Raw genomic sequence first — 25,279 nt, forward strand, 5'->3', positions numbered from 1 at the left:
CTGCAATTTACGTATAAAATTCAAATTTTAAACAGTGATAATATAAAACTTTGCGTGTGTTGTAGGTACTTTTTTTTTTTTTTTTTTAAACAATTTATTTAACAACCATTAGAAAACTGTACAAGGCTTTTTGTGCTTCGTTCATTCTTACATACTAGGTAATTCTTAAGTACGCAATTATTTATTTATAACAAACTTACGGAGATATCCCTTAGAATATAAAGAAACAATATGGTAATGTCGTTAATGTTTCTACAATGATATATGTATACTATGAATTGTAAATACTTTTCGCGCCTTTGCTACAGTATTTGAAAGTTATTTAACTATTTTTTTTTTATTCTTACCCTAGATTTGAAGTAATATACGAAAGAGAGATGTCTCGAAAGACCTAATTCATAGTATACTTACGTTCATGTAGCGCGTACAACATACACTATACATTATTGCTTTTAATGTCATTTTGGTTTCAAAGCATAATACAAATAATTAGTTTATTTTCAAAGTAATAAAAACTATTGTTCTCGCGTACTATATTAAATCTCACATTTCGTAACATCAGAAATTAATATGTAACTATTATTAATATTATTTATTATAACGTTTTACTATATAATGAGACATACTATTGAAATGAAGAGAAGCTTGTCGAAAGAAACGGAAAACGGTATATATAAGATAAAAGAATTTGCAAGTAAAGAATCGTTTGTGCGAACGAACGTTAAGTGAATAGTTATAGCAATTATTTTTTAACCAATGTACCAACAACAACAGATTGTAGATATTTATACAAAAAAAGCTGTACTTTGTTACAAAGTTTTGAAGACATTTTAAGGCACTCGTACGGAAGATAAATATTTTTTTTGGTACAGTTACTACTATGAGTATTACAGACATCTTTATATAGGTTTCAACAACTTTTTTCCAACCTCCTTGCTTCCATACATTCCGAGGATTATTTCTATTTTACGCGAGAAATAATAAAAGTAAACTCTATAATACTCATAATACTGTCAGTCGAAAAAACCAATTCACCGTTTTCTTTATTCGCTGTTTGTCGTGTCCCGATAAACCCTGGGTCTCGTTCAAATTTCTGTTTTCGCATGAACGCGCAAAATAAGTGCCTCCGACGGTAACGTCTTTACAAACCATGATGTACGAATAAAGAATAAATAGGCAGTGTAAAAGGTTTGGTGACACGTTATTGCATGCGACTTATAACATTATGTATAAACATATTTTACATGTAATTGTATACTTTACATACATTGTGTTCGGCCAACCCTGCGAAAAATTTTAATGGGAGATTCTAGAGGTCAAACTAAGATGAAAATAAAGAATACCAATTTGTTGATAGAGGCTTCGTTAAAAAGTTAACAATTAAATTCACAAATTTCAAATCGTTCAGGAAAAATTATTTTCGGTTGCGGGGGTCAATTACAATCATTTTTGGTCAATACACATACCTTCGAAATCCTATCCACTTTCGAGAAAAAAATTCAAGAAGGTGTGAAATTTGACAACGAAAAAAAAAAATTTCAAATCATTCTAAAAAAATTATTTTCGGTTGTAGGAGTCGATTACAATCATTTTTGGTCATTACACATACCCACAAAATCCTATGCATTTTCAAGAAAAAAATTCGAGGTGTGAAATTTTTCGAAGGAAAAAAAAAATTTCAAATCATTCTAAAAAAATTATTTTCAGTTGCAGGAGTCGATTACAATCATTTTTGGTCATCACACATACCCCCAAAATCCTATGCATTTTCAAGAAAAAAATTCGAGAAGGTACAAAATTTTTCGACGGAAAAAAAAAAATTTCAAATCGTTTTAGAAAAATTATTTTCGTTTACGGGGGTCAATTATAATCATTTTTGGTCATTACACATACCCTCGAAATCTTGCGCATTTTCGAGAAAAAAATTCAATACGGACGGAACTTTAAACGTTAATAACTTTTTAACGAAGCCTCCATCAACAAATTGGTATTCTTCATTTTCGTCTTATTTTGGCCTCTAGAATCCCCCATTAAAATTTTTCCCATGGGTGGCCGAACACCCTGTATATACAGGATGCCTTGTAAGGTGCGTCGTATTTTATCAATTAATAAACTCAGAATAGTTGCGTAAATCGCACTTCGCAAGACATACTGCAAAACACTTACAGCTACGGTGAAGCAAAATTTTGTCAAACGATATTCACGCAACGTTGCTTCAACTGGAATGATTGTTTCACGAGAGATTAAGGGAGGATAACGAACTTTCGTAAACGTGTTCATTATCCCCAAAAAAAAGAATTAACACTCACGGTTCGCGAGCATAAATTAGCACATTGCCGTTTTGGCACTGTTTTCCCTCCCCGTGCTCGGGGCACGTTTAATACCACGCTTTCCCTCTTTAAAAGTTCAGTTCAAACGTTCCTAGTGGACGTTCCTGTCATCGATGATTCTGTCGCTCAATAATCACCGTCGAAAGGTTTCTTTACGTAATGGCGATTATTCTAGCGACGATCATGGTCATCAGATTGAGGGAAATGTACCACCACGTCGACGACGATTTGAAAACGCTTCCCGCCGCAGAGCCCGCGTCCTGATTGGAAGACGTGACTAGCTGCTCGTCCGTCTCGCCTGTCGAATTTTATAAGAAATCGTAGGAGAGGGCGTTACGATAGCTACGCGAATCGTTGCTGATTGGATGGCTCACTGCGTCGGTCGCGCTCGCACAGTTTCGCGCGTGAAACAACAGAGGGTAACACGTAGGTTACAAATCGCAGTCTCAGGTCGTTGTTTGGAACTTATTCAGTTTGCTTTGGATCAGTTTTCCCCGTTAAGGTCTGCTTCGTGAACCTGCCTCGTAATCTCGCATTTAAAGACATTCTATTTCCATTGAAAATTCCTTGTTCCATTTTGCTGCCTTCTAACCCGAGTTTACGACCCAACGATTCCTCGAACGAACAAGTTTTTCATTCCCGTTCGTTCACTTTTTCCCGAAACCGCGCGATCCCGAGTGTAGAGTGTTGTCCTCTGGAAAAAGTGATTTTTTTGCCGAGTTAATGAAAACCGCGACTCTTGGCGACCGCAGTTCTCGCAGACCAGTGTTGCGTCGTAATCTGTTAGTGCTGGTACCGTGTAAGGATTTCACCACCAACGTGTCAACATTGGCAGCGCGTCGCGGTTTGGTAAGTCCGAATAATCGTAACGCATAATCGTATATCGGCCCGTAAGATTTTTGTGCCTATTAAAATTCTCCTCGATCAAACTTTGGGAACGAAACATTTGCCTTTATACCTTTACTACGATTTAATCTCGAACGAATCGACATCTCTACCTCGAGAAAGAACAAACTGTATTAACTGCATGTACATGTTTGCATTGACGTGTTGGGATCGAATCAAAACGATATGAGTGAAATTAAAACGATAAAGGATTCTTAAAATAGGGAAGATTGCAATAAAAAAATATCTAACGAGTGCCTCGGAATCTACGAAAAGATTCGTGAGAAGCTTTCCGGTTACCCCATCCTCCTTTCCAACCTTACACGAGGAAATAATCAGCTCCGTTCTCAATTCACTACACTTTTTACTTCGAATATTTTTGTACTCTGACACGTGTCTCTTTATTTGTGAGATTCACCAAAAAAAAAAAGTTGATCGAAAATGACGACTCCACGGCTGTGGCTTCCCGTTGTTAAACGTAAATTCATCTTATGTTAAAATTCTCTGAAAGCAACAAAACGTGACGTTTGTAGAAACAAATCGACAGAATCGTAATTTTTTTAGCGCACAAAAATCTTTTGCGACTAACATATACAAGGTGAGCCACGGGCTGTTTACGTAAATAATATCAAGGCTGGCGAGAAAGTTCAAACTTTCCTTATCCGTTAAGTATCGCTATGATGTATAAAAATGACTATACGGCCCACGTTGTATAGTAATAAGCTACAAACGAAAAAGAATTCCCGAAATATTGTATCGAAATACAGTTTAGAGGAAAATGTCTACATTTCCAGTAGCTTCCACATAAACCTTACCAAATGAGACCACCCGAAGAAAATAGAATGGGTGCAAAGGGAGACCGAAAATTTCACATGCCCTGGTACCAAACGATTCCTCGTGTAACGAAACCATTAGGATTGAAAGTAGAATATTCGTGCATTTGTAAACCGTGTATATGAGAAGTAAACAAATAATACGTGCACGCGAAAGTGGAGATGGGTAGAAAGGGAATCTTAAACGAGAGAATAAAGAATCGTAGGTAGGTGCGATAACATGAAAGAAATAAACGAAAGAGATTGGGATATCAAGGTCGATGTTGTTGGGTTCGAAAGATGGTTAGGGGGAGAGAGGTACCGTGCTTCCACGAGAAGAAGGCACAGCGTGTTTACATCCCCACTCCTGTTGCAGTCCGCTGACTCACAGGATTGGTCGAAAACGGTGACGAAGATCGGTGACAGCCAATCAGCGGACAGCAGCAAGAGTGGGGATGTAAACACGCTGTGCTTTCTTCTCGCGGAAGGATGATAGATGGAGACATCGTCCTACGGGGTAGATTAAGTTCCAAACAACGTGTAACCGTATTCCGTACAGTTTAATCATGCACCTCTTTTATTTCACACTCGAGTGAAGGCACGTGCATGTTACACACACGTTTCTGCGCGTTTCGTGCTGTGACACATCCTTCGCGTGTGTTCGTGAGATGTTCGTAATTCGTGCAAAACTATCAGTGAACGTACAGTTAGGAGATATACAGTTTCGTTTAAAGAAGACTCGTCCAAAAGAAGAGCTCGTTACATCATGCAGAAGTTGTTAAAGAAACAAAAGGTACAGATTTTTGTTAGAACAATTACATCAGCTGTGTATATTTCACGCGTGTAACTTGATTAATATGTTTATAGCACAACGACGTATCTTGGACGAGTCTATCCTCGACATTAAGGTAAAATTTGGCTCGCGAAGTTATTCGAAGCGATTAGTAAACGTAAAGTAGAGCCACTTTGTGCAAAATAGTATATTAGTTTTTTCTTTACAGTTTTAAGCTACGCAGGTGGTGTTAGACGAATAGTGTTAGCGAAATGGTGACGTGCAACAGTGGAATTCGTGTATCAGCGGATGATTCCTCCCCGTGAATGAATGTTAGGAATGGCGACACCGAAGGGGGATGTACGGTACACGGAACAGCCAGAAGAAGACAGAAGAGGGCAGAAAGACAAGACACGCAACGCAAGTAAGAATACGCAATGTTCTGAGAAGTTGTGCGTTTTCGTGAATAAGCGAGACGAAACATTAAACGAAGAAATATGAGAAACAGGGAAAGCTTAACGTTGTAATATTTACTGTTCTTTTCCGGCAAACTGGGCCCGGCGACGGTGACTGATGATATTTCAGGGTTTAGCCCCCTCTCGTGTACGGTGTTTCAAATACGAGTAACTGTTTTTTTTTTTTTCTATCAGAAACGTAAAACTTCATTTGCCGCCTGGCTAATAGATACTCTAGGCGATCAGAAACGTGTGAATCTGATATTCGCGGCATACACGTTCGAAGACGTTGCTTAAAAGTCTGGAATTGCGGGGAGGGTGATCGCGCTTGGACACTAGGAGGACTTCCGGCGTTTCGACTTGTTCCGTGCGTTTCTACTTTTCATCGTGCAATATTTTTAAAATTAAACAGTCGATCGTATTTATCGGGTGTCAACCCATCTGGTGAACAGAATAATGCGTACACTGAATACAGATTTTCTTTTTTTACTTACCCCCTGTGGATAGCAAAGATCCACCTAATTAAAATACGAGAAAATTTAAGTTCTTGCGAGTCTGGTTTAATCTCGAAGATCAAACTCAGCGGAAGTTATCCTAGGGGTGGATCGGATTTTAGCGAAATGACAATTTTGCATATTGGCAGTGATATAAGTAAGATTTTTGATATTTAGGAATATTAAATTTCTTAGTATCACTGCCGATTTGCGTATATTTAATGGGGAATGAACAGAGACAAAGGAATACACGACGTATGGAAGCGATACGTATGTGCTGGTGACACTGAGAATATGACGATACTCGATCGATTCGATTACAGTTACTTTTTGGCTTCGATGATACCACCACCACCGTGTAACACCCAAATTAAGTGATTATCGCGTTTTAAAATTTTTCTATTCACCGAAGAAGTTTGTGCAAACAACCTTGTATTAACGTCGAAGTAATCGTAGCGTCGTTCATTATTGTAACTGTAAACTCACTATGGATGCTGAAGTGCAATTTATGTTTTATGATTACATGGACTTGTTATGTGTGGAAGAGCTATCGAATGAGAATTGTTACTGTTTTTCTATTTTGAATCTCTGTAGCTTGTACTCTGTGCATTATACAGGGTGTTGTAATGGGAGATTCTAGAGGCCAAAATAGGACGAAAATCAAGAATACCAATTTGTTGATGGAGGCTTCGTTAAAAAGTTATTAACGTTTAAAGTTCCGCCTGTAATGAATTTTTTTCTCGAAAATGCGCAAGATTTCGAGGGTATGTGTAATGAGCAAAACTGATTGCAATTGGCCCCTGCATTCAAAAATAATTTTTCCAAAACGATTTGAAATTTTTCTTTCCGTCGAAAAATTTCCCACCTTCTCGAATTTTTTTCTCAAAAATGCGTAGGATTTCAGGGGTGTGTGTAATGAGCAAAAATGATTGCAATTGACTCCTGCATCCAAAAATAATTTTTCCAAAACGATTTGAAATTTTTTTTTTCCGTCGAAAAATTTCCCACCTTCTCGAATTTTTTTCTCGAAAATGCGTAGGATTTCGGGGATATGTCTAATGATCAAAAATGATTGTAATCGACCTTCTCAACCAAAAATAATTTTTTCAGAATGATTTGAAATTTTTTAATTTAATTTTGTTAATAACTTTTTAACGAAGCCTCAGTTAAGAAATTGGTATTCTTGATTTTCGTATTATTTTAGCCTCTAGAATCTCCCATTAAAATTTTGACCGAACACCCTGTATTTTAATGAAAATTGCATTCTCAAACAGAAATAGAACAAGGGAATAACCGCGTTTGTTGTCCTCTATCACATGCACAAATTTCCTCGATGGATGGAAGCCCTAGGTATGTAGTAGCCAGGTGTTCGAGACATCAAATACTGTATTCTCGTCTTTTATAATTTATAATTCACTTATTTCCACTTCAGATTCCTATACAGAGGTGGAATAAGTTCAAAGTTTCAGTTTGTCCACTTCTACAAAGGCCACTGTGCTAACAATTTATTTACTCATTCAAGTAACACTCTGCTATGCAAAATTTTCTGGACAGTTAGCCCTTCGATTCTGCTTTGGAGGGGGAAAGTTAAAAGTCCAAATCTATTTTTTATTTATATTTCTACTTTCCTTCTCCAATGCAGATATAGGAAGATCTAGAAATTATTGAGTACCATTGTATATTTTAGCAGTCTATCGATATTTAAATAGCTATATTTATCACAGTCCTCTTTCACAATTATTTTTATTAGACAGAAGCAGACTACTGAAACTTTTCTAAGACGAGGTAAGAATTTGGTTCGACTCGAATGAAGCTTTAGTACCTGCGTCTAGAATGATGTCTCCTACGTCACCGTTTCTGTCATCGTCGTCCTCAAAGTCACCGCCCACGGTTTCCAGGATGCCAGAATTCGGGAACGCGTCTTCAGGATTATCGCGTAGCCATTGGACATTACCTAACGTTCCTTTGTTTGCAGATCTGCAACCGAACCACCAGTAGGCCGTCGACCTTGGAAACGCTGGATCAGCAACGTCCACCTGAAGCATCGCCAGAAACCGTACGATTCAAAGTAAGCTTATTCGACCATTTTCTTGAAACATTCAAAATCTACCCATACTGACGCAAGCTTTAATTTATTCCCACTTAGAAGGAGTTGCTGAACTTGAAATATCGTGGAAACTCTAGCAACACACTCTACCAGATACAAGAGAGCTAGAGCCATTCTGGTAAATACCTGAGTTAATTTACTGAACGTGGATTTGTCAGTATGCTTTATTGGGTCTAAAGATGAAGCACTTACGGAGAACGTTCTGTCGTTGAATCGATAATAAGCGTCGCCCTTGAAGAAGTACGTGTAACCACGATAAACGATCGAGGCATCGAGATTATCCGGGATGCCTTCCCAGTTCGAGGTCAGCTTAGGATACGTGTTCTTCACCGGTGGTTTCTGCGCAGGGTCGAACCTCCAGAATTTGGTGCCCTTGTAGAAGTAGATCTTGCCGTTTCCGGTCCACACGGTCGCGGTATCGATGTTGTCCGGAATTCCCGTGAAACCTTCGCTAATCTCCTTCGGGTAATCCCCGTCCATTCTCTTGCCCACGTATCTCCAATATTTCGAACCCTGTCACAACGAAATTGCTCTCAGAAATTGATGTATTATTGTTACTATTACTCCTTTTCAATCTCGAAATTCTATTCGTCTTAAGACATTTTTCTGGCTGTAGAAAAGACAGCAATCGTAGCAAGGATATGGAAGTTAGAAATATAAAGCACGAGTAGATGAATTGGATAGGTTTGCAATAGTTTTCTTACTTTGAAGAAGTACGTCTTCCCGTTCTTGTAAGTGAAGGCAGCGTCTATGTTCCCTGGCAGACCTTTCCACGAATGAGAAATGAATTTCGGATAGCCCACCGCCACTCCGTCCGCGGTTAATCTCCAATAACGATCACCTGAAGGCAAATGTAATTCAGAGCATACGCACCATATTAAATCTTCGCCATTTTTGTCCACGTTCTTCTATAATTGTAATTCCAACACTCACCTTTGAACACATACATGTGCCCCTCCGCCGAGTTGAACATTGTGTCGACCTTTGGGTCCGTGCATAGTTCCGAGTCTTCTTCGCTAGGCGGCGCGGTAGTCGTTGTTCCGAATTTAGGCCCAGTCGGGATTCCACCGGTATTCACTGTCTTCTTTCCGTACAAAGCCTGCGACAAATCCACATTAAAGTCCAACCAATGTAAAAACCACTTAAATCTAGATTGAATCTAAATAACGTCTATCGTACCTTTAAATTGCAGAGTGGAGCGGGACAGTTTCATTGATCATTGCTTAGCGCTTACCTGAATACCCTGGATGTCGTCGTCGTCCAACCGGAAGTAGCGCTCGTAGCCGCGATAGAAGGGCGCCATAAGGGCGCTTTTGACGTCGCTGTGGCTCAGACCGAGGGAATGACCGAACTCGTGGGCGGCGACTTGGAAGAGATTCGTACCACGGAAGCTGTCGATGGTCCACAGTTCGGCGTCGTCGAAATGGGCATCGCCGCCGTAAACAGGGAAGTAAGCGTGGGCCAGAGTGCCGCCGCGTCCATCGAAGGGATCCCCGTCACCGTGTTCGCCTGTCTCGAACTTGATCTCGATGTGGACCTAAAAACAAAGGGGTACGATTTAAAAATTTGCTACTTCAGAAACTCTTTTGAAAGGCCTACAGCTCTTATCTTTCCCCCCAGGTAAATAGCTCCCGACTCACCTGGCCCGATTTCTTTTGGACGAAGGTGAGATCCGTGTAGTCCGACCACACTTTGAACGCTTTGCTCAGTTCGGTGTCGACTTTGTGCTGCGGCAAAAGCTGCGGATACTTGCTGATCTTGTACGTCAGTTTCTTCACGCGCCATCTCGAGCCTACGCAGAAGCGACCACGATGAAAAACGGGTATTACACTTACGACACTATACGGTGTGAAAGAAAAAAATAAGCAACGACGTTTCCTTTCTCTCGACCGATCGTCGGGCATGTTTGGCGCCAACCTTCGATCGCGACGCGCTCAGCACGCATTTATCGTAATTTATCATTTTTATGGAGAACATCTTCTCCGCTCCGCGATATCCATTTATGTAACGGTCGCTACCGCGAGTGGCAATTATTGTTCGAGCGTCTTGTTCGTTCGTTGTGCAACGATTTATTTTTAAACGCGTGGATCGCGGAGGATGGACACGTTGCTCGATTTCGATTCGCTGGAGACTAGTTGAATCGTTGGATGATACAAGTATACACTATATTTTCGCATCGATCAAGGCCCACTTCAATGGAACGTATATAATTTTTACTACAAGAATTTCAGTCGGAACTTTTCTTCTTTAGCTTCGTTTTGCATATTTGTATTTACGATCTGTTAGGCTGAAAATGAGTCTGTTGAACGAAGAGGGCGACCGATAGAGAAAGTTTGGGAACCGCTGCTCCAGTGGGTCACAGTTAGACCCCCGTATTACGCGGATAGAATTCCGGTAGGATTCACGGATCGGCGATTCCGTCGCCGCGGGTTCGTTCGATGAAAAGCAGGAATGTTCACGCGAGGTTCAAAGTCACGGTTAGATCGAACCCCGCGGCTATGTCCTCGCAATTCGATCGGGATCGATACGGCTGGTTAGGGTACGAGTACGATCGCTTGGAATGCGTCGTTCATCGATGATTTCCTTTGTTCCGAGAAACGTTCGTGATTAATTAACGCTGTCGCGGGAAAACCGGTGATCGTAGGTAATTAACTGGCGTGACTAGCGGTCAAAGGGTAATTAGTATGACTACTGGTCGAAGAAAGTTCGAGATGTAATTGTTTCGATTGTTCTCCGTGAAAATGGTCGTCGATTGTCTGGAAGCAGGGTCCTTAGTAGGGCGATCGGAAATGTATTTGGAACAATTTCGATGCCTAAAAAAATGCATTCAGAGTATCCGGCGAATAGCTGCGATACAGACGCGCGTGACCTGTTTAGGGTGACTGACTTCGCATTGACGACCAACTAGGCAGGAAGCCAAGAGTAACACCTGACTGTTAAACATTTCTTGCGCTGTGGAAACTGTTGTGTTGCAAAATGTAAATATTCTTTCGTTAAGATCGGGATCTCGAGGAATTCATCTTTTTATCGAATTCGAGGATGTCGAGACAAACGAACAGTTTGATAACTGTTATTATCCAACGAAATATTAACGCGAATCTGTTTTTGTGAGGTCGGATACGAAACGATAGCGAGTAGCTTCTGATTCCAACGTCTGCATGTGCAGATCACTGGCGATTAGATAATCAGATACTCGATCGAATGTTATGTCACACGTTGAATCTCAGCTGAATCCAAACTTGTTACCATTTTTATATTGTCGTTCTTTCGGTACTCTTTAAGATTTACTGCAAAGGATTGGTGCAACTTTTCTAATTTAATATTTACTCTATTTACCTTGAAGGGCATAACGCTTGGACCTTGCAAATCCGGGGCCAACTTTGTCTTTAACGCCACACCTCGGCAATGCCATCAGCTTGTAGGTCTCCTCGTCAAAGTCACCTGAAAACGAAACAATATTCTTAATAACGATCTCACAATGTAATAGCGCATCTAGAAAGTCAACGAGACAAATGTGATTTGTGAAACTAATTTTATCAAGTGATTCATAGGCTAGTCAAATATTTATACTTGTTAAAAAGTTCTAAAACTGATACTAGTTGAGATATGTAATTCAAATCCTATTTTATTCGACGAGTAACGATATCTAGATGTTAGTCTTTTACAAAATGTAGCCCAAGAACGTACACAAGAACGTTTGTAAAATTTTCGCGCGGTTAACACTTTGACGGCCGCTGTCACGTATGCGTGATCTACTGTATCAGCCACCATTTCATCATACATTCTTATTACGTTTGTTGAGGTTACATTTATAATTCCTTATAATAATATTCCTAACATCTTCGTGTATCTCACTTTGATCTACAATATCGCGGCCATTAAAGTGTTAATACGAGCGTTCGTATCATTCGATTTCACGTAATCACAAGTTCAGATCGCAGGAGTCAACGAGACAAATGTGATTTGTGAAACTAATTTTATCAAGTGCTTCGTAGGCTGGTCAAATATTTATACTTGTTAAAAAGTTCTAAAACTGATACTAGTTGAGATATGTAATTCAAATTCTACGTTTTGTTCGACGAGCAACGATATCTAGATGTTAGTCTTTTACAAAATATAGCCCAACTCTGTACACGAGAGCGTTTGCAAAATTTTCACGAGCGTGTTCGTATCATTCGATTTCACGTAATCACAAGTTCAGATCGCAGGATCCGCGGGTATCGATCCCTCGACTGTGCCGCCGCGCTCTATTCTCCATTCCCGATCCCGGCGTGCACGTGTGCGTTTCCTGTATCGCGGTGCATATGCATCAACGTAACATGCACGCGTATATGCATAATATGCGGAGCACGCGAAAACATTAAGCTCCCCGCACACTCGCGTACCGACCGGGACTTGCACGTCCCCCCATTGAGAACACATTACTTTTAACAACCCCCACGTTGGGGTAGAAATAAAATATTTTTATCGAGGCAATTTACATAAAAATTACAGCGTTCGGAATTTTTAATATCTCGCTATTTTCATCCTTAGTTTCGATATCCTCCTTTTCATTTTACATTTGAAATGACCCACGAGTGAACCGAGCGTTGTAATTTTTCTCTGTTATAGAATTTTTGTATATTTATATCTTCCGTATCGTCTACCGATTCTGTACGATTAAACGCAGGGTCGGAATTCGATCGAGTGCGCGGTGAGAACGAGCCTGAACTGTGTTAGCGGCGGTCACGCGACCGGGAAGTTGTACGCTTATTAATGCCGGTTTGCGTGAAAATTGTAGCGTTCGTGGAACGATCCTGCAGATCGATTTGAATACGAAACGATCGAGTCAACCCGGGTTCCGAATCTTGTTGCGTCCGATAGAGAAAAGGCCAGCGTACGGGTAGGTTTTTTGCGTTAAACTTCGATCGTTGGTTGCGCAAACACGGTGAAACCTCGACGATGACAGAATTTCTTTCGTCTCGCAATAAGGCGAAAACGAGCGTCTAACGATTCGTTGCAATTTTTTTATTTCTCTCGCCGTGTGCAAACAACTTTGTTTCTTGTGAAATATTTTCATAACTATCTGTTGTTGTTGTTTTTTTTTAGCGACTCTGTTACGTGCAGCCGTGTTACCGGAACCCCGACGCAGAGAGTCGATGGTATCCAGCGTTACTAGGAAGCACAGGATGCGTCGAGCACGTGGCAGAAGATTACTGTCAATAAACGCGTTTCATCTCGAATAATACCGTCACCGGCGGTGTACAATTTTATAGTTAGATAATTCTTCCGTTCACCTTCGTTTTTTTTTTATTGGCGACCATCGAATCGCCGCTTCCGCGGATGCTCAGCTCGCTTGGTAACGTTTCGACCAGTTCTCGTTTCGCAACTCTGCAGAGAACCACGGCAATAGCAATATTCTATTCGCCACGAGAAATGTAGGAACTATTTTTTAAATTGTATCGAGCCGACGATCGGTTTCTTGTGGTTATTTTGTAAACGGAATCTCGTGATGTAATTTCGGGGTATCGCGAGTTAAAGAAACTGAGTTTAATATTGCTTCCTGGAGTCTGGATGAAGCAACAGCGTCGGTGATCCAAGTAAAATCCCTTCTTCGCGATCACTGTTTCAGAGATAACGTTCTGCTTCGAGATTCCGATTTTCTGATAAAAACTGTATTGATCAATGCCTCAGAAAACACGCTTCTATCCTCTTCGATCGAGATAGATTTAATATTAGAGTTTGTTTTAATTATCTTCACGAATGGAAGAACGTGCCTTAGCATCAATATTGCAGGCTGTGAATCATTTTGTTAAGCGCCACTGATGAATCTATTGCACATCACCGAACTCTGAGTCATCGTTCAGCATCATTTTTCTCGCCTAAAGTACGTCGCGTTCGCCATCGAGGTTCCCCATCCACTGTGCCATTATCCTTTATACGCCTGTAATTCTCATTAGTTCGTTTCAATCCTCGTTCTCGTTCCCATCGACGACGTTATCACAAAATTTTTAAATATTGAAAATTGCATTCGAAGAACACATTCTGCATAACCGTGTTTTAAACATTTTTTTTTATCGCGTAGCATAATGTCAACTACCCACATCCATAAATTATATGTATTTTTTAAAGTGGACTGTCCTGTTAAAAAATTGAGTTATTTATCTGGTTGCAAATTCGATGAATTATTTAAACTGTACCCCTCGATATTTTGTCCTCGAATTTGCTATTGTCAAACGTTTCGTTATTGCATCACCGACAGCAGGTTGTCTTCGCCGATAACGTTTTGTAATATCAGCGACATCGGCTCGAAATCCCCGCCGGAAGTAATAATTCGTTTAGATACAAAAGATTTTCGCGACAATGGGTGTGAATGAACCGTGTATAGAGATATTGCGATTTACGTTTCGACGTTATTATGCTCGATTATTAAGCGTATTACAAAGAGAGATTGTACAAACGATGACATTGAAAAAATATGAGTTCGTGGGGCACGTGTAACTTCAGGCCAACTATATTTACTAAAATTTTGGGCGAACTTTGTATATTTAAAGTATACAGGGTGTACCCATGGGAAAAGGTTTAATAGAGGATTCCAGAGGCCAAAATAAGACGAAAATCAAGAACACCAATTTGTTGATGGAGGCTTCGTTGAAAAGTTATTAACAATTAAATTCAAAAATTTCAAATCGTTCTGGAAAAATTATTTTCGGTTGCGGGGGTCAATTGCAAGCATTTTTGGTCAACAGACATACCCCCGAAATCCTACCCACTTTCTAGAAAAAAATTCGGAAAGGTGTGAAATTTTTCGACGGGAAAAAAAAATTTCAAATCGTTTTGGAAAAATTATTTTCGGTTACAGGGGTTAATTGCAAGCATTTTTGGTCAACAGACATACCCCCGAAATCCTACCCACTTCCGAGAAAAAAATTCGAGTAGGTATTGAAATTTTTAGACAAAATTGAAAAATTTCAAATCATTAAAAAAATTATATTTAGTTACAGGGTTCAATTACAATAATTTTTGGTCATTAGACATATCCTCGAAATCCTACCCACTTTCTAGAAAAAAATTCGAGAAGTTGTGAAATTTTAAACGTTAATAATTGTTTAACAAAGCCTCCATCAACAAATTGGTATTCTTGATTTTCGTCTTATTTTGGCCACTAGAATCCCCCATTGCAATTTTTCCCAGGGATGGCGGAACACCCTGTATACAAAGTCCCTGTTAGAGCAGAAAAATGTTACACCGTCGGTTTTACAAATATTTTAATCAAATGTTAACCATATATTCTTAAATGTGCATAAGAATCGTAATTTTTTAGAATAATACACATCGTACATCTGATTTGATTGCACCACGCAATCCAAACGTCGATTAATTAAATAATTACGCGACTCCAATTGCTGTTGCTCGAAATTACGTGCAAACAACGACACTATTTGCGTTCTATTTAGCAATTTGTTTCTTTGTCCGTTCTCGTCGATCTTATTTGTCAAGTTTCAAGGCTCGAGCCTCGATGGTTCCGTTTCGTTTAATAGCCTCAGGTCGCTAAGCAATTCACGCCAGACGCTTTGGGCGTCTCGGACGATTGTTTGACGTTCGTTCATCGATTTTCACGGCGCTGTTTTTTTCGCTACCGATTTCTCGGTCGACCGTCGCGAAATTGCACGTGTTTTCGAGCGAGCAGCCGCAAAGCAGCGCCCGCCGGTCCCTCAAGGTCTAGAAATGTAAAAATGCACTCTTTATTCAGAGCCGGTCGGACAAGTATCGGGGAAGATGCAAGTGCATATTTTGCAGCCGGGGATTCGTAGAAACAAAATCCGTTTTCCAACCAACTAGCGTTCGACGTAAATTATAACGTTCCGTACCCGATTGAAATTCTCATCAGAGATCTTCTACGATTTGATTTAAAAAAATGTAGAACAAATGTGGCCGTTGGAGATTTTCGAGACCAATTGTTTCTCGACGGAATGTCACGTCTCAAGGCTCGTAATTCTTTTCACGGTTCGGCCGCCATCAGAATTTTCCCCCGATTCCGTTCCCGGTGGAATAATAAAATTTTTCTCGGTAACTAGTATGACGTACGGAATGTTTTGACGTATAGGAAACGACTTTTGGAATCGGACTCTGATACTATGCGTGACGTCTACCAATACGACTCGGGACAATTACTTCGATCCAGCAAATTTGATGCTGTACGCGAGTCTCGATGAGTCAGCGGTGCCCCGCGACGCCGAATGAATGCGTCCACTCGCATGATTCACGTGCAAGCACCCACGAGAACTATTAAACTCAATTACGGTTAAATATAATCGGGGAGGCGATCGCAAGGACGTAAATAAATGTTAATTGACGATGGAGACGGAGTTCCGGAACTCCAGTCCCTTACAAAAATAGTGTAACTTGTACAAAAGTCGAAAATACACCTATTTGTGTAAATAGAATTGTACAATTTTTAGGCGATCTTTATATTGATTGAAACTTAGTGAGGTATCTGTACTGAGTTACACGCTCTCAGAATTTTTATGAAGGAACTTTAATTGTAAAATAAGGAATATGCAAATAGCAATAGTCAAGAATATACAGGGTGTTCAGACATTTCTGAGAAAAATTTTAATGGGAGATTCTAGAGAAATCAATTTTTTGATGGAGGCATCGTTAAAAAGTTATTAACAATTAAATTCAAAAATTTCAAATCGTTTTGGAAAAATTATTTTCGGTTACAGGGGTCAATTGCAAGCATTTTTGGTCATTATACATATCCCTGAAATCCTACCCACTTTCGAGAAAAAAAATCGAGAAGGTGTGAAATTTTTCGACGAAAAAAAAATTTTTCAAATCGTTCTAAAAAAATTATTTTCTGTTACAGGGGTCAATTACAACCATTTTTGGTGAATAGACATACCCCCGAAATCCTACCCAGTTTCGAGAAAAAAATTCCTAAACGAAAATATAATGTCTGATCATGAATGAATGATTCCCCTGTAATTACACGTGTATCAAATCGTTTTAAAAAAATTATTTTTAATTGCAGGGGTCGATTGCAATCATTTTTGGTGAGTAGACATTACCTCGAAATCCTACCCACTTTCTAGAAAAAAATTCGAGAAAGTGTAAAATTTTAAACGTTAATAACTTTTAATGAAGGGTCAATCAACAAATTGGTATTCTTGATTTTCGTCTTATTTTGGCCTCTAGAATCCTCCATTACAATTTTTCCCAGGGGGGGGGGGGCGAACACCCTGTATAATAGATTCTCAGAGAAAATTTTACATTTGTACAAATAAAATTGTACAATTTTAGGGCGATTTTTATTGTGACTGAAACTTAGCTTATAGTGTATCTGTGAATTGCACATCTCAGAATTTTTATAAAGGAACTTTAATAGTAAAATAAGGAGTAGGCGATAATTTTTAAGAAACTGATGATTGTAAGATGAATTTATATCGCTTACCTGTTATGTTCAATCCGGCGAAAGATTGGAATTCGGCGATTGCTTTGGATAGTGTTTCTTGCGATATGATTCCACCGCTCGTTGGATTTATAGGTTGCAGGTAACCGAAATGGGACAGGTAGTTCTGTAACGAGAAAGTCATTTATTACTATCCGAAACCATCACTGTTATCCGGTATTAATCAGAATGTCATTACTTTAACACTAGATTTACGGAAGCCGTCAATTTGACGGATGTCGGTTCCATATTTAAAATCGCAGAGCGCGTAAATATTATTTTTTAACAACTTATGTTGAATTTGTTCGATGCAATGACATGAATACATATTCTAATTAAAAGAAAAATCGTATTTTAAGGTAATCGTCGACATGAAAGGTATCAATGAATATGCGTGCGATCAATGCCCGTAAATCTAGTGTTAAAAGCTATTTGTACATCAAGGATGCGGTTCCATTTCAATTTACATATAATTTACAATTTTCTTGTCTGAAGAATTCAGAGCCAATCGGTCCGAATTATACTCTTCGTCGGAACAAGCGTGATACATACGCGTGGATTGTTATTACGCGTAATTCACTGTTACATTTACAGTACAGATTATCTTTTTAAAAACGAGTCATCTTTCGTGCCACTTTTAGCATCCGTCCTCGATATCTAGATAAAATCGTGCGTACATCCGTTATCAAGGAAACCAAGATCTTATTATACATTAATTTTGTAAAATCGATCGAAGGGGATCCCGCGTGGAGTTTCGAGCGTTCGTAAACTGTAAATGGAGGAGACGATGATGCTCGAGGGGATTGACCCGACCGATGACGGTATTCGCTATATGATACTGTTATTTAACCGCGTCGAGTAAAGGCAATTAATATTCCGGCGAATAGTACGTGCCGCGGTGTACGTGTTTCCGTTTTCCTCGTCTATCGTTCGATGCAGAACTACAGGATATTCTTAGCTCGAAAAAAACTTTCTTACATTCGATAAAACGTTTGCAAGTATTCTAAAAATTTAAAAAAATTTTTAACCGCGAACAGTGTAATACAAAATGCCTCGAGACTACAAAATATTTAATTTCTCGCAATTTCTATATTTCCAGGCAAAGTTATGGCACTTTCTTCGATCGTCGAGAAAACATCTGCAAGAGGAACGGACTCCAGGCTTGGAAATAATGAAACGTAAGGGGCTCTCTTGTGGACAGACTTTATTTTTTGCCGTAAGACGATTATCCTGTAATGGGCAAAAAACGCGACGGTGCAAAAAGATAATGGCACGTTGCTAACGCGATTAACAAAAAAAACTACTCCGTAACGTGACGCGGTCGATCGTTTGAGGACGTTGACGAGTTAAATATGGCCGCGGGGAGTACCTACTTCACGACTGCATAATTTATTCACGCAAAACAAGGTACGGGTTTTTAAATCCAGTATCACGTGCTCCAAAATCCAAAATAAATTACATTGTTTATCTCGTATAGGATCGAACAGTTCAAAAACTTGGACCTAAGAAGGCGTCACAAAGATGGTATATTATAAATTTAGTGTCTTCAATACTATTTTGTACATGTAATTTCATCCCCATTAAAAGTATAACGTTTTCAGGTTCGTGCAAGAATCGAATCAGAGTATGTTGCTGTGTGATTCATCGTTTCCCAGATTCCCACAAGCAGATCCTGATACTGCACGCTTTAGTAGACACTAAATTCACTCTGAGAGCGAACGATGCGTACGGTAAGTAGTAAAATGCATAATGAAAAAGCAATCGCAGCCTCGAACGGCGTGCAGTAAGTGTAAAGTTATTCCGTGAGTCACAGTCGCACGATGGAAGAGCGGATAAAGAAGATATTCATCGGAATATTCGATTCGTACGGAGTAATTCAGTGGATCTTCGCTCCACTCGAGCCACTGTCGCAAATCCGTTAAGACGGAAGCCTTGAACGACCATGATTCAGCATTGAAATAAGCTCTGTGCTGTTGTGTCTCCTGAGTAGCTCGTAATTGGCCGGTGTAGTCGACGGTTAAAATATTTCGGACCTACGTTTCTCAGAACCAAGACACTTGGAAAACCAGCGGTCATTTCATTTAACGCCTTTGTCGTGCAATTATGCAAACATCATCGAGGGCTGAAAAGTCGAGCTTTGTACTTTGATTGACAGTTCCTCACTTTTTAAATAGGTAGAATAGTAATTTAAAAATAACTATTTCAAACAAGGTCGATTGTTAGTCAATCTTTGGCAATCACCGTGAAATTCTTGGTAGTAGAAAGCAGATTACTGTATTATTTTTAATACTGTTGGGGATCCTTTCTAAACAGACAGGATTTATCTCGAGTCTTTTCGAGCCTCGAAGATCGTTATGTAAATTAATCTACTCTCACGGGATGAAACGATTCAGTCTCGTGCTTCGCTTCGACGAAAATAAATATTGTAATTCGCCTAAAGACGAGCCATGGGAATGCGATTTTAGAATTTATGCAGAGAGAATTGTAAGGAATTAAAAAAAAATAGAATATTATCTCAAATCCAAGTTCGAAGAGATCAAGTTAAATTACCATGCAACTATGGAAGATTTTCTCCAAGCAAATTGTAATTAAATCGATGCTCTGGAAAGCGTAGGCGTATTCCTGTTAACAGCTCGTTAAAGATGGAGGTTCCCCGCGGTAGATCGCGATCCGCGTATCCGGAGTCAATGATTCAAACGCTTCCGTGTCTTACGAATCTCGTGATTCCTCGCGAGCAGCATGGCTTCCAGGAACGGCGAGATTTTTATGAATGAACGTAAGTGGAATGCGCGCGCTCGTACTCTAGCTCGTGTGTCACGCGTGAATGGACGCTCCTTCCGACGCTCACGCGAGTCGGACGAACTACGATTCTGAATCATCGATCTCGTCTCTTTTTCTTTTTTCGTCCCCGGGGTGTTTCGATTGCGACTCGACGTAATCCAAGGATCTCACGTTGTCTTCCAGCGAGAGGAAACGCCGCGTTCGCTCGACTCGCGTGGGCGAAGATAAGAGGATCGCTGTCTCGCCAACAAAACTCTCTGACACGAGTCCAAGCATGCGTCTCCATCGTTCTATTTCGCGATGGATATGTCCATCGACTATACAGGGTGTTTGGCCACCCCCGGGAAAAATTTTAATGGAAGATACGAGAGGCCAAAATAAGACGAAAATCAAGAATATCAATTTCTTGACTGAGCCTTCGTTAAAAAGTTATTAAAAAATTTTAAATCGTTCTGAAAAAATTATTTTTGGTTGCAGGGGACAATTATAATCATTTTTGCTCATTACACACACCCCTGAAATCCTACGCATTTTCGAGAAAAAAATTCGAAGAGATAGGCGAATTTTTTGACGAAATTGAAAAGTTTCAAATCATTCTAGAAAAATTATTTTCAGTTGCGGGGGTCAATTATAATCATTTTTGGTCAATAGACATATCCCTGAAATCCTACCCATTTTCTAGAAAAAAATTCGAGAAGGTGGGAAATTTTTCGACGGGAAAAAAAAATTTCAAATCTTTTTGGAAAAATTATTTTCGGTTGCGGGGGTCAATTATAATCATTTTTGGTCAATAGACATATCCCCGAAATCCTACCCATTTTCTAGATAAAAATTCGTGTAGGTATTAAAATTTTTCGACGGAAAAAAAAAATTTCAAATCTTTTTGGAAAAATTATTTTTGGTTGTGGGGGTCAATTACAATCATTTTTGGTCAATAGACATACCCCGGAATTCCTACCCACTTTCGAGAAAAAAATTCAGTATGGGTGGAACTTTAAACGTTAATTAAATATATTGGCCTCTAAAGTCTCCCACTGAAATTTTTCCCAGTGGTGAACACCCTGTATAACAAATAAATAAACTAAAATAAAATAAATTTAAGACTCCGTATAGAGAACTTATGTAATGTTTACGATGCTGCAACAGTTCAGTTTAAATTGTTTCGTCACAACACGGAGCGATCAGTCGCGAGTTCCCGGACTATGTGACGAATCCCGGGCGTGTACGATCTTGCAAATGACTGTCCCATTGTCGTATCTCCGGTATCTCTTACGTATCGAGCGCGACATAATTAAATGTACGCGAGAAAACTAGTGGATGGTTTATCGTGCAAGGAATCTAATTCGTAAGAAACACAAAGGTTTACGGTTTCTTGTAACCGTAATGATGTCATACATGTTTGTTCGGAAATTTGTATTCGCAAGCGTGGAATTACGAAACGAACCGACTGGTTCGTTATTATCTGTCGTGTTCGATCAGAGATAAAGAAAATTTTGAACCGTTTACATAATTTAATGCGACGCTGAACATCGTACGCGAGCGTAATGAATCACGAATTAGTTCCTAAAGCAGATCGTAGATCAGAGACAGAAATCACCGGGTACTGTAAATGACGGCGGTGGGTGTGCAATCAGGCGACACGTGCAAATTCACACGCATCAAACAAAGGATGGAAAACACGCGTGCATGATCGCCCGTTTTTCACGGCCGAAATTACCACCGTGTTTGGACGGAACAAGGAAAATTGAATGCTATTTTTCCGTAGCCACCGGTTCTAGGAATTTCTTTATTACCGCCGTGTGCTCGCGTGTGTGTGCTTTTCTTTGCATTCGTCGCCAATAAAATGCCAGCGATGGGAACGAACGTACTCAAAGTAGATGCAAAAATTATAGTTAATTCTCTCACTCGAACATTTCGAAAATCGAATATAGAGATAATTTTTTCTATTTTGTATTGTATAGAATCGAACATTTCTGTTATGGAAGACGTGTAAAAAGGAACACTTGTATCGTGTTTCTTGTTGATTCGTTCGTCAAACGCACTTCGTGCACCTTCCATTGCTAATTTCTGACTCACTGTATTTGCATTCCCCGTATTTTATATTTCGCTAAAGTACTATGTTGAAGACTCGTCATTGTAAATACATTCGTCACGAATACGGCAAAACGTATACGACGTTTACAGACTATTTCGCTGTTACTGTTACTGTTCGTATTTGCGCAACACGCAACATTTATTGTACTTTCAGGCTGCTTAATTGCGGCTTTTGTTGTGCACGTTCGAACGTTATTTCCAAGAGAATCTGCGTTCATTAGCAGGTACTGCGCCGTGTAGCTGGTGACTCACGATATTTAACGTGTTAAAACGAACTCAATTTTAATGTAAACGCGCTACAACAATCGGTAGTAAATATCGAATCATTTACAGTTAAATCTATAAGCAGTTCAAAGAACAATTACTGTCACCAGATCCTTTTTCCCTCGAATGATTCAAACAGGTGAATTCAATCATATAAACGTTATAATTCCCGATGAGAACAGATAAACAAAAGCTCCACTTTGAGTACGATTCTTCAGAAAATAAAAATTCTGCTGCGACAGAAACATACTTATAATATTTTTCATATTATAGTATACAGGATGTTCAATCAACCCTGGGAAAAATTCTAATAGGGGATTCTAGAGGCCAAAATAAGACGAAAATCAAGAATACCAATTTGTTGATGGGGGCTTCGTTAAAAAGTTATTCACGTTTAAAATTCCGTCCGTATTGAATTTTTTTCTAGAAAATGGATAGGATTTCGGGGGTAGGTCTGTTCACCAAAAATTATTGTAATTGACCCCCGTAACCGAAAATAATTTTTTCAGAATTAATTACAAATTTTTTTTTTCGTCGAAAAATTTAGGCACATCTCGAATTTTTTTCTTGAAAATGCGTAGGATTTCGAGGGTATGTCTAATGACCAAAAATGATTGTAATTGACCCCTGCAACCGAAAATAATTTTTTCAAAACGATTTGAAATTTTTTTTTTTCGTCGAAAAATTTTAGACCTCGAATTTTTTTCTTGAAAATGCGTAGGATTTCGAGGGTATGTCTAATGACAAAAAATGATTGTAATTGACCCCTGCAATCGAAAATAATTTTTCCAGGACGATTTGAAATTTTTGAATTTAATTGTTAATAACTTTTTAACGGGGCCTCAGTCGAGAAATTGAGATTCTTGATTTTTGTCTTATTTTGGCCTCCAGAATTTCCCATTAGAATTTTTCCCAGGGTTGGCCGAACACTCTGTGTATTCTGTAATGTCATATCTGTTTTCCAGGAAGGATTGCTTTTTAAAAGCACAAATTGAAACAGAATTAAAAAATATGGAACACGAACCATCGACGACGCGTAGGATGGAAGGCATCGCGTTCGAGGGAACGACTTTAGACCCAAGATGGACAGCATCGATACCGAACGAGGTCTCGAAAAATTTTTCCTGCGGTCCCGTAATCCCCGCGAATTTGCGAATCGATAATCGTCGCCGTTGACGTAATTACTGTGGCGGCTGTTAAGGCGAAGCACGATACGTTTTATGTTCGAGCTACCTTGAGTGCCGCCTCCGAACGAGGAACGTGCAGAGCACACGATAATGCAATTTAAAATTACGGGCTACGCTGTTGTTAGTTTAATATTGCGGCCTTGGGGGATTTTAATAATTTAGACGGCGAAGATAGCGAAAGAACGCACTTGCATCGATCGCGAGGCTGCTCAGACGGAAGCCGGACGAGCGACCGGAAACGGAGGATACACCGCAGCGTGTATTCTTCTTAGCTCTGGTATACTTTGAGGCTGTTAATTATTGCAATTCTCGGATCACGAATTTCCCGGTCGAAATTGCGGATCTCATTTTTTCCTATTCCGAGAACAACCAGTTCTGTTCGTTTACGAGACCAACGCGGTCTTGTCCTTCGCGATGAAAATTGGTACCTTGCCCGTGCATCGTCAATTACCCCTGGTGGAATTTAATTGCTTCTGTGGAACGTGATTACGCTTAATTTTTAGCGAATTATCATGCGTAGTTTGTCTCTCGCGATTCCCAGCACTTAGCTTCCTGTATCGGCCAGGTTAGATACATACTTCCTATAAATTGATAGAACAGCTTTCAGAATCGTAGATAGAATGGTAAATAAATTAGGGGAAACTTGTATGGGGCTGAAGGGTTCCTTGATATCTCCTGGTATCTTTGGAGAACGTAGGAATGGGGACATGTTTTTATTTCATGAAACACGTTTACGTTCTCTTCTATGGAGCCCCATTTGGGTGAAAATTGTTAGATAAATGAGTAAATATGATTCCAGATACACAGTGATTCATTGATGAGGTGCAACTTTTAAGTAGTGCAGAAAAATATGTACAAAAGAGGTTGAGAGTGGGAAGTCTTGAGAAAGAATGAAACCCCCAATTGAGGGATCATTTAACTCTCATTTTAAAAATTACAAATTTAGATATTTTTGAAATTTCAAATATAGAATACACAAGATTATACAGGGTGCTCGCTCACCACTGGGGAAAATTTTAATGGGGGATTCTAGAGGCCAAAATAAGACGAAAATCAAGAATACTAATTTGTTGATGGAGGCTTCGTTAAAAAGTTATTAATGTTTAAAGTTTCGCTCGTATTGAATTTTTTTCTCGAATGTGGGTAGGATTCCGAGGGTATGCCAAATGATCAAAAATGCTTGTAATTGACCCCTTTAACGAAATATAATTTTTTTAGTATGATTTGAAATCTTTTAATTTCGTCTAAAAACTTCAGTACCTACTCGAATTTTTTTCTCGAACGTGGGTAGGATTTCGAGAGTATGTCTAATGATCAAAAATGATTGTAATTGACCCCTGTAACGAAATATAATTTTTTTAGTATGATTTGAATCTTTTCAATTTCGCTAAAAAATTTGTCCACATTCCTGAATTTTTTTCTCGAAAGTGGGTAGGATTTCGAGGGTATGTTAAATGATCAAAAATGATTGTAATTGACCCCTTTAACTAAATATAATTTTTTCAGGACGATTTGAAATTTTTTAATAGTTTTTCAAGGGAGCCTCAGTCAAAAAATTGATATACTTGATTTTCGTCTTGTTTTGGCCTCTAGAATCTCCCATTAAAATTTTCCCCAGATGTGGTCGAACACCCTGTATATTTTTGAAATTTCAAATATAGACTT

The 25,279-nt window shown here is 39.2% G+C and overlaps 1 protein-coding gene across 6 annotated transcripts in view; it reads right to left on the reverse strand.

The window, feature by feature from the left end:
- Positions 1-8: 8 nt before the first annotated feature.
- LOC143349372 (matrix metalloproteinase-14-like) overlaps positions 9-25,279 on the reverse strand; it is a 43,029-nt gene continuing 17,758 nt past the window's right edge. The window contains exons 2-10 of one of the 6 annotated variants that reach the window (XM_076780575.1): positions 17,292-17,415; positions 11,192-11,296; positions 9,496-9,647; positions 9,090-9,392; positions 8,789-8,954; positions 8,560-8,696; positions 8,048-8,368; positions 7,571-7,784; positions 9-2,628 (exon numbers count right to left, since the gene is read on the reverse strand). In XM_076780575.1, coding sequence (XP_076636690.1) covers positions 2,483-2,628; positions 7,571-7,784; positions 8,048-8,368; positions 8,560-8,696; positions 8,789-8,954; positions 9,090-9,392; positions 9,496-9,647; positions 11,192-11,296; positions 17,292-17,415 — 1,668 coding nt within the window. In that variant the 3' untranslated portion in view covers positions 9-2,482. The other 5 variants (XM_076780601.1, XM_076780584.1, XM_076780610.1 and 2 more) reach the window with 5 other exon arrangements.

Source organism: Colletes latitarsis, chromosome 2, assembly GCF_051014445.1.
Source record: "Colletes latitarsis isolate SP2378_abdomen chromosome 2, iyColLati1, whole genome shotgun sequence".
Classification (NCBI taxonomy): domain Eukaryota; kingdom Metazoa; phylum Arthropoda; class Insecta; order Hymenoptera; family Colletidae; genus Colletes; species Colletes latitarsis.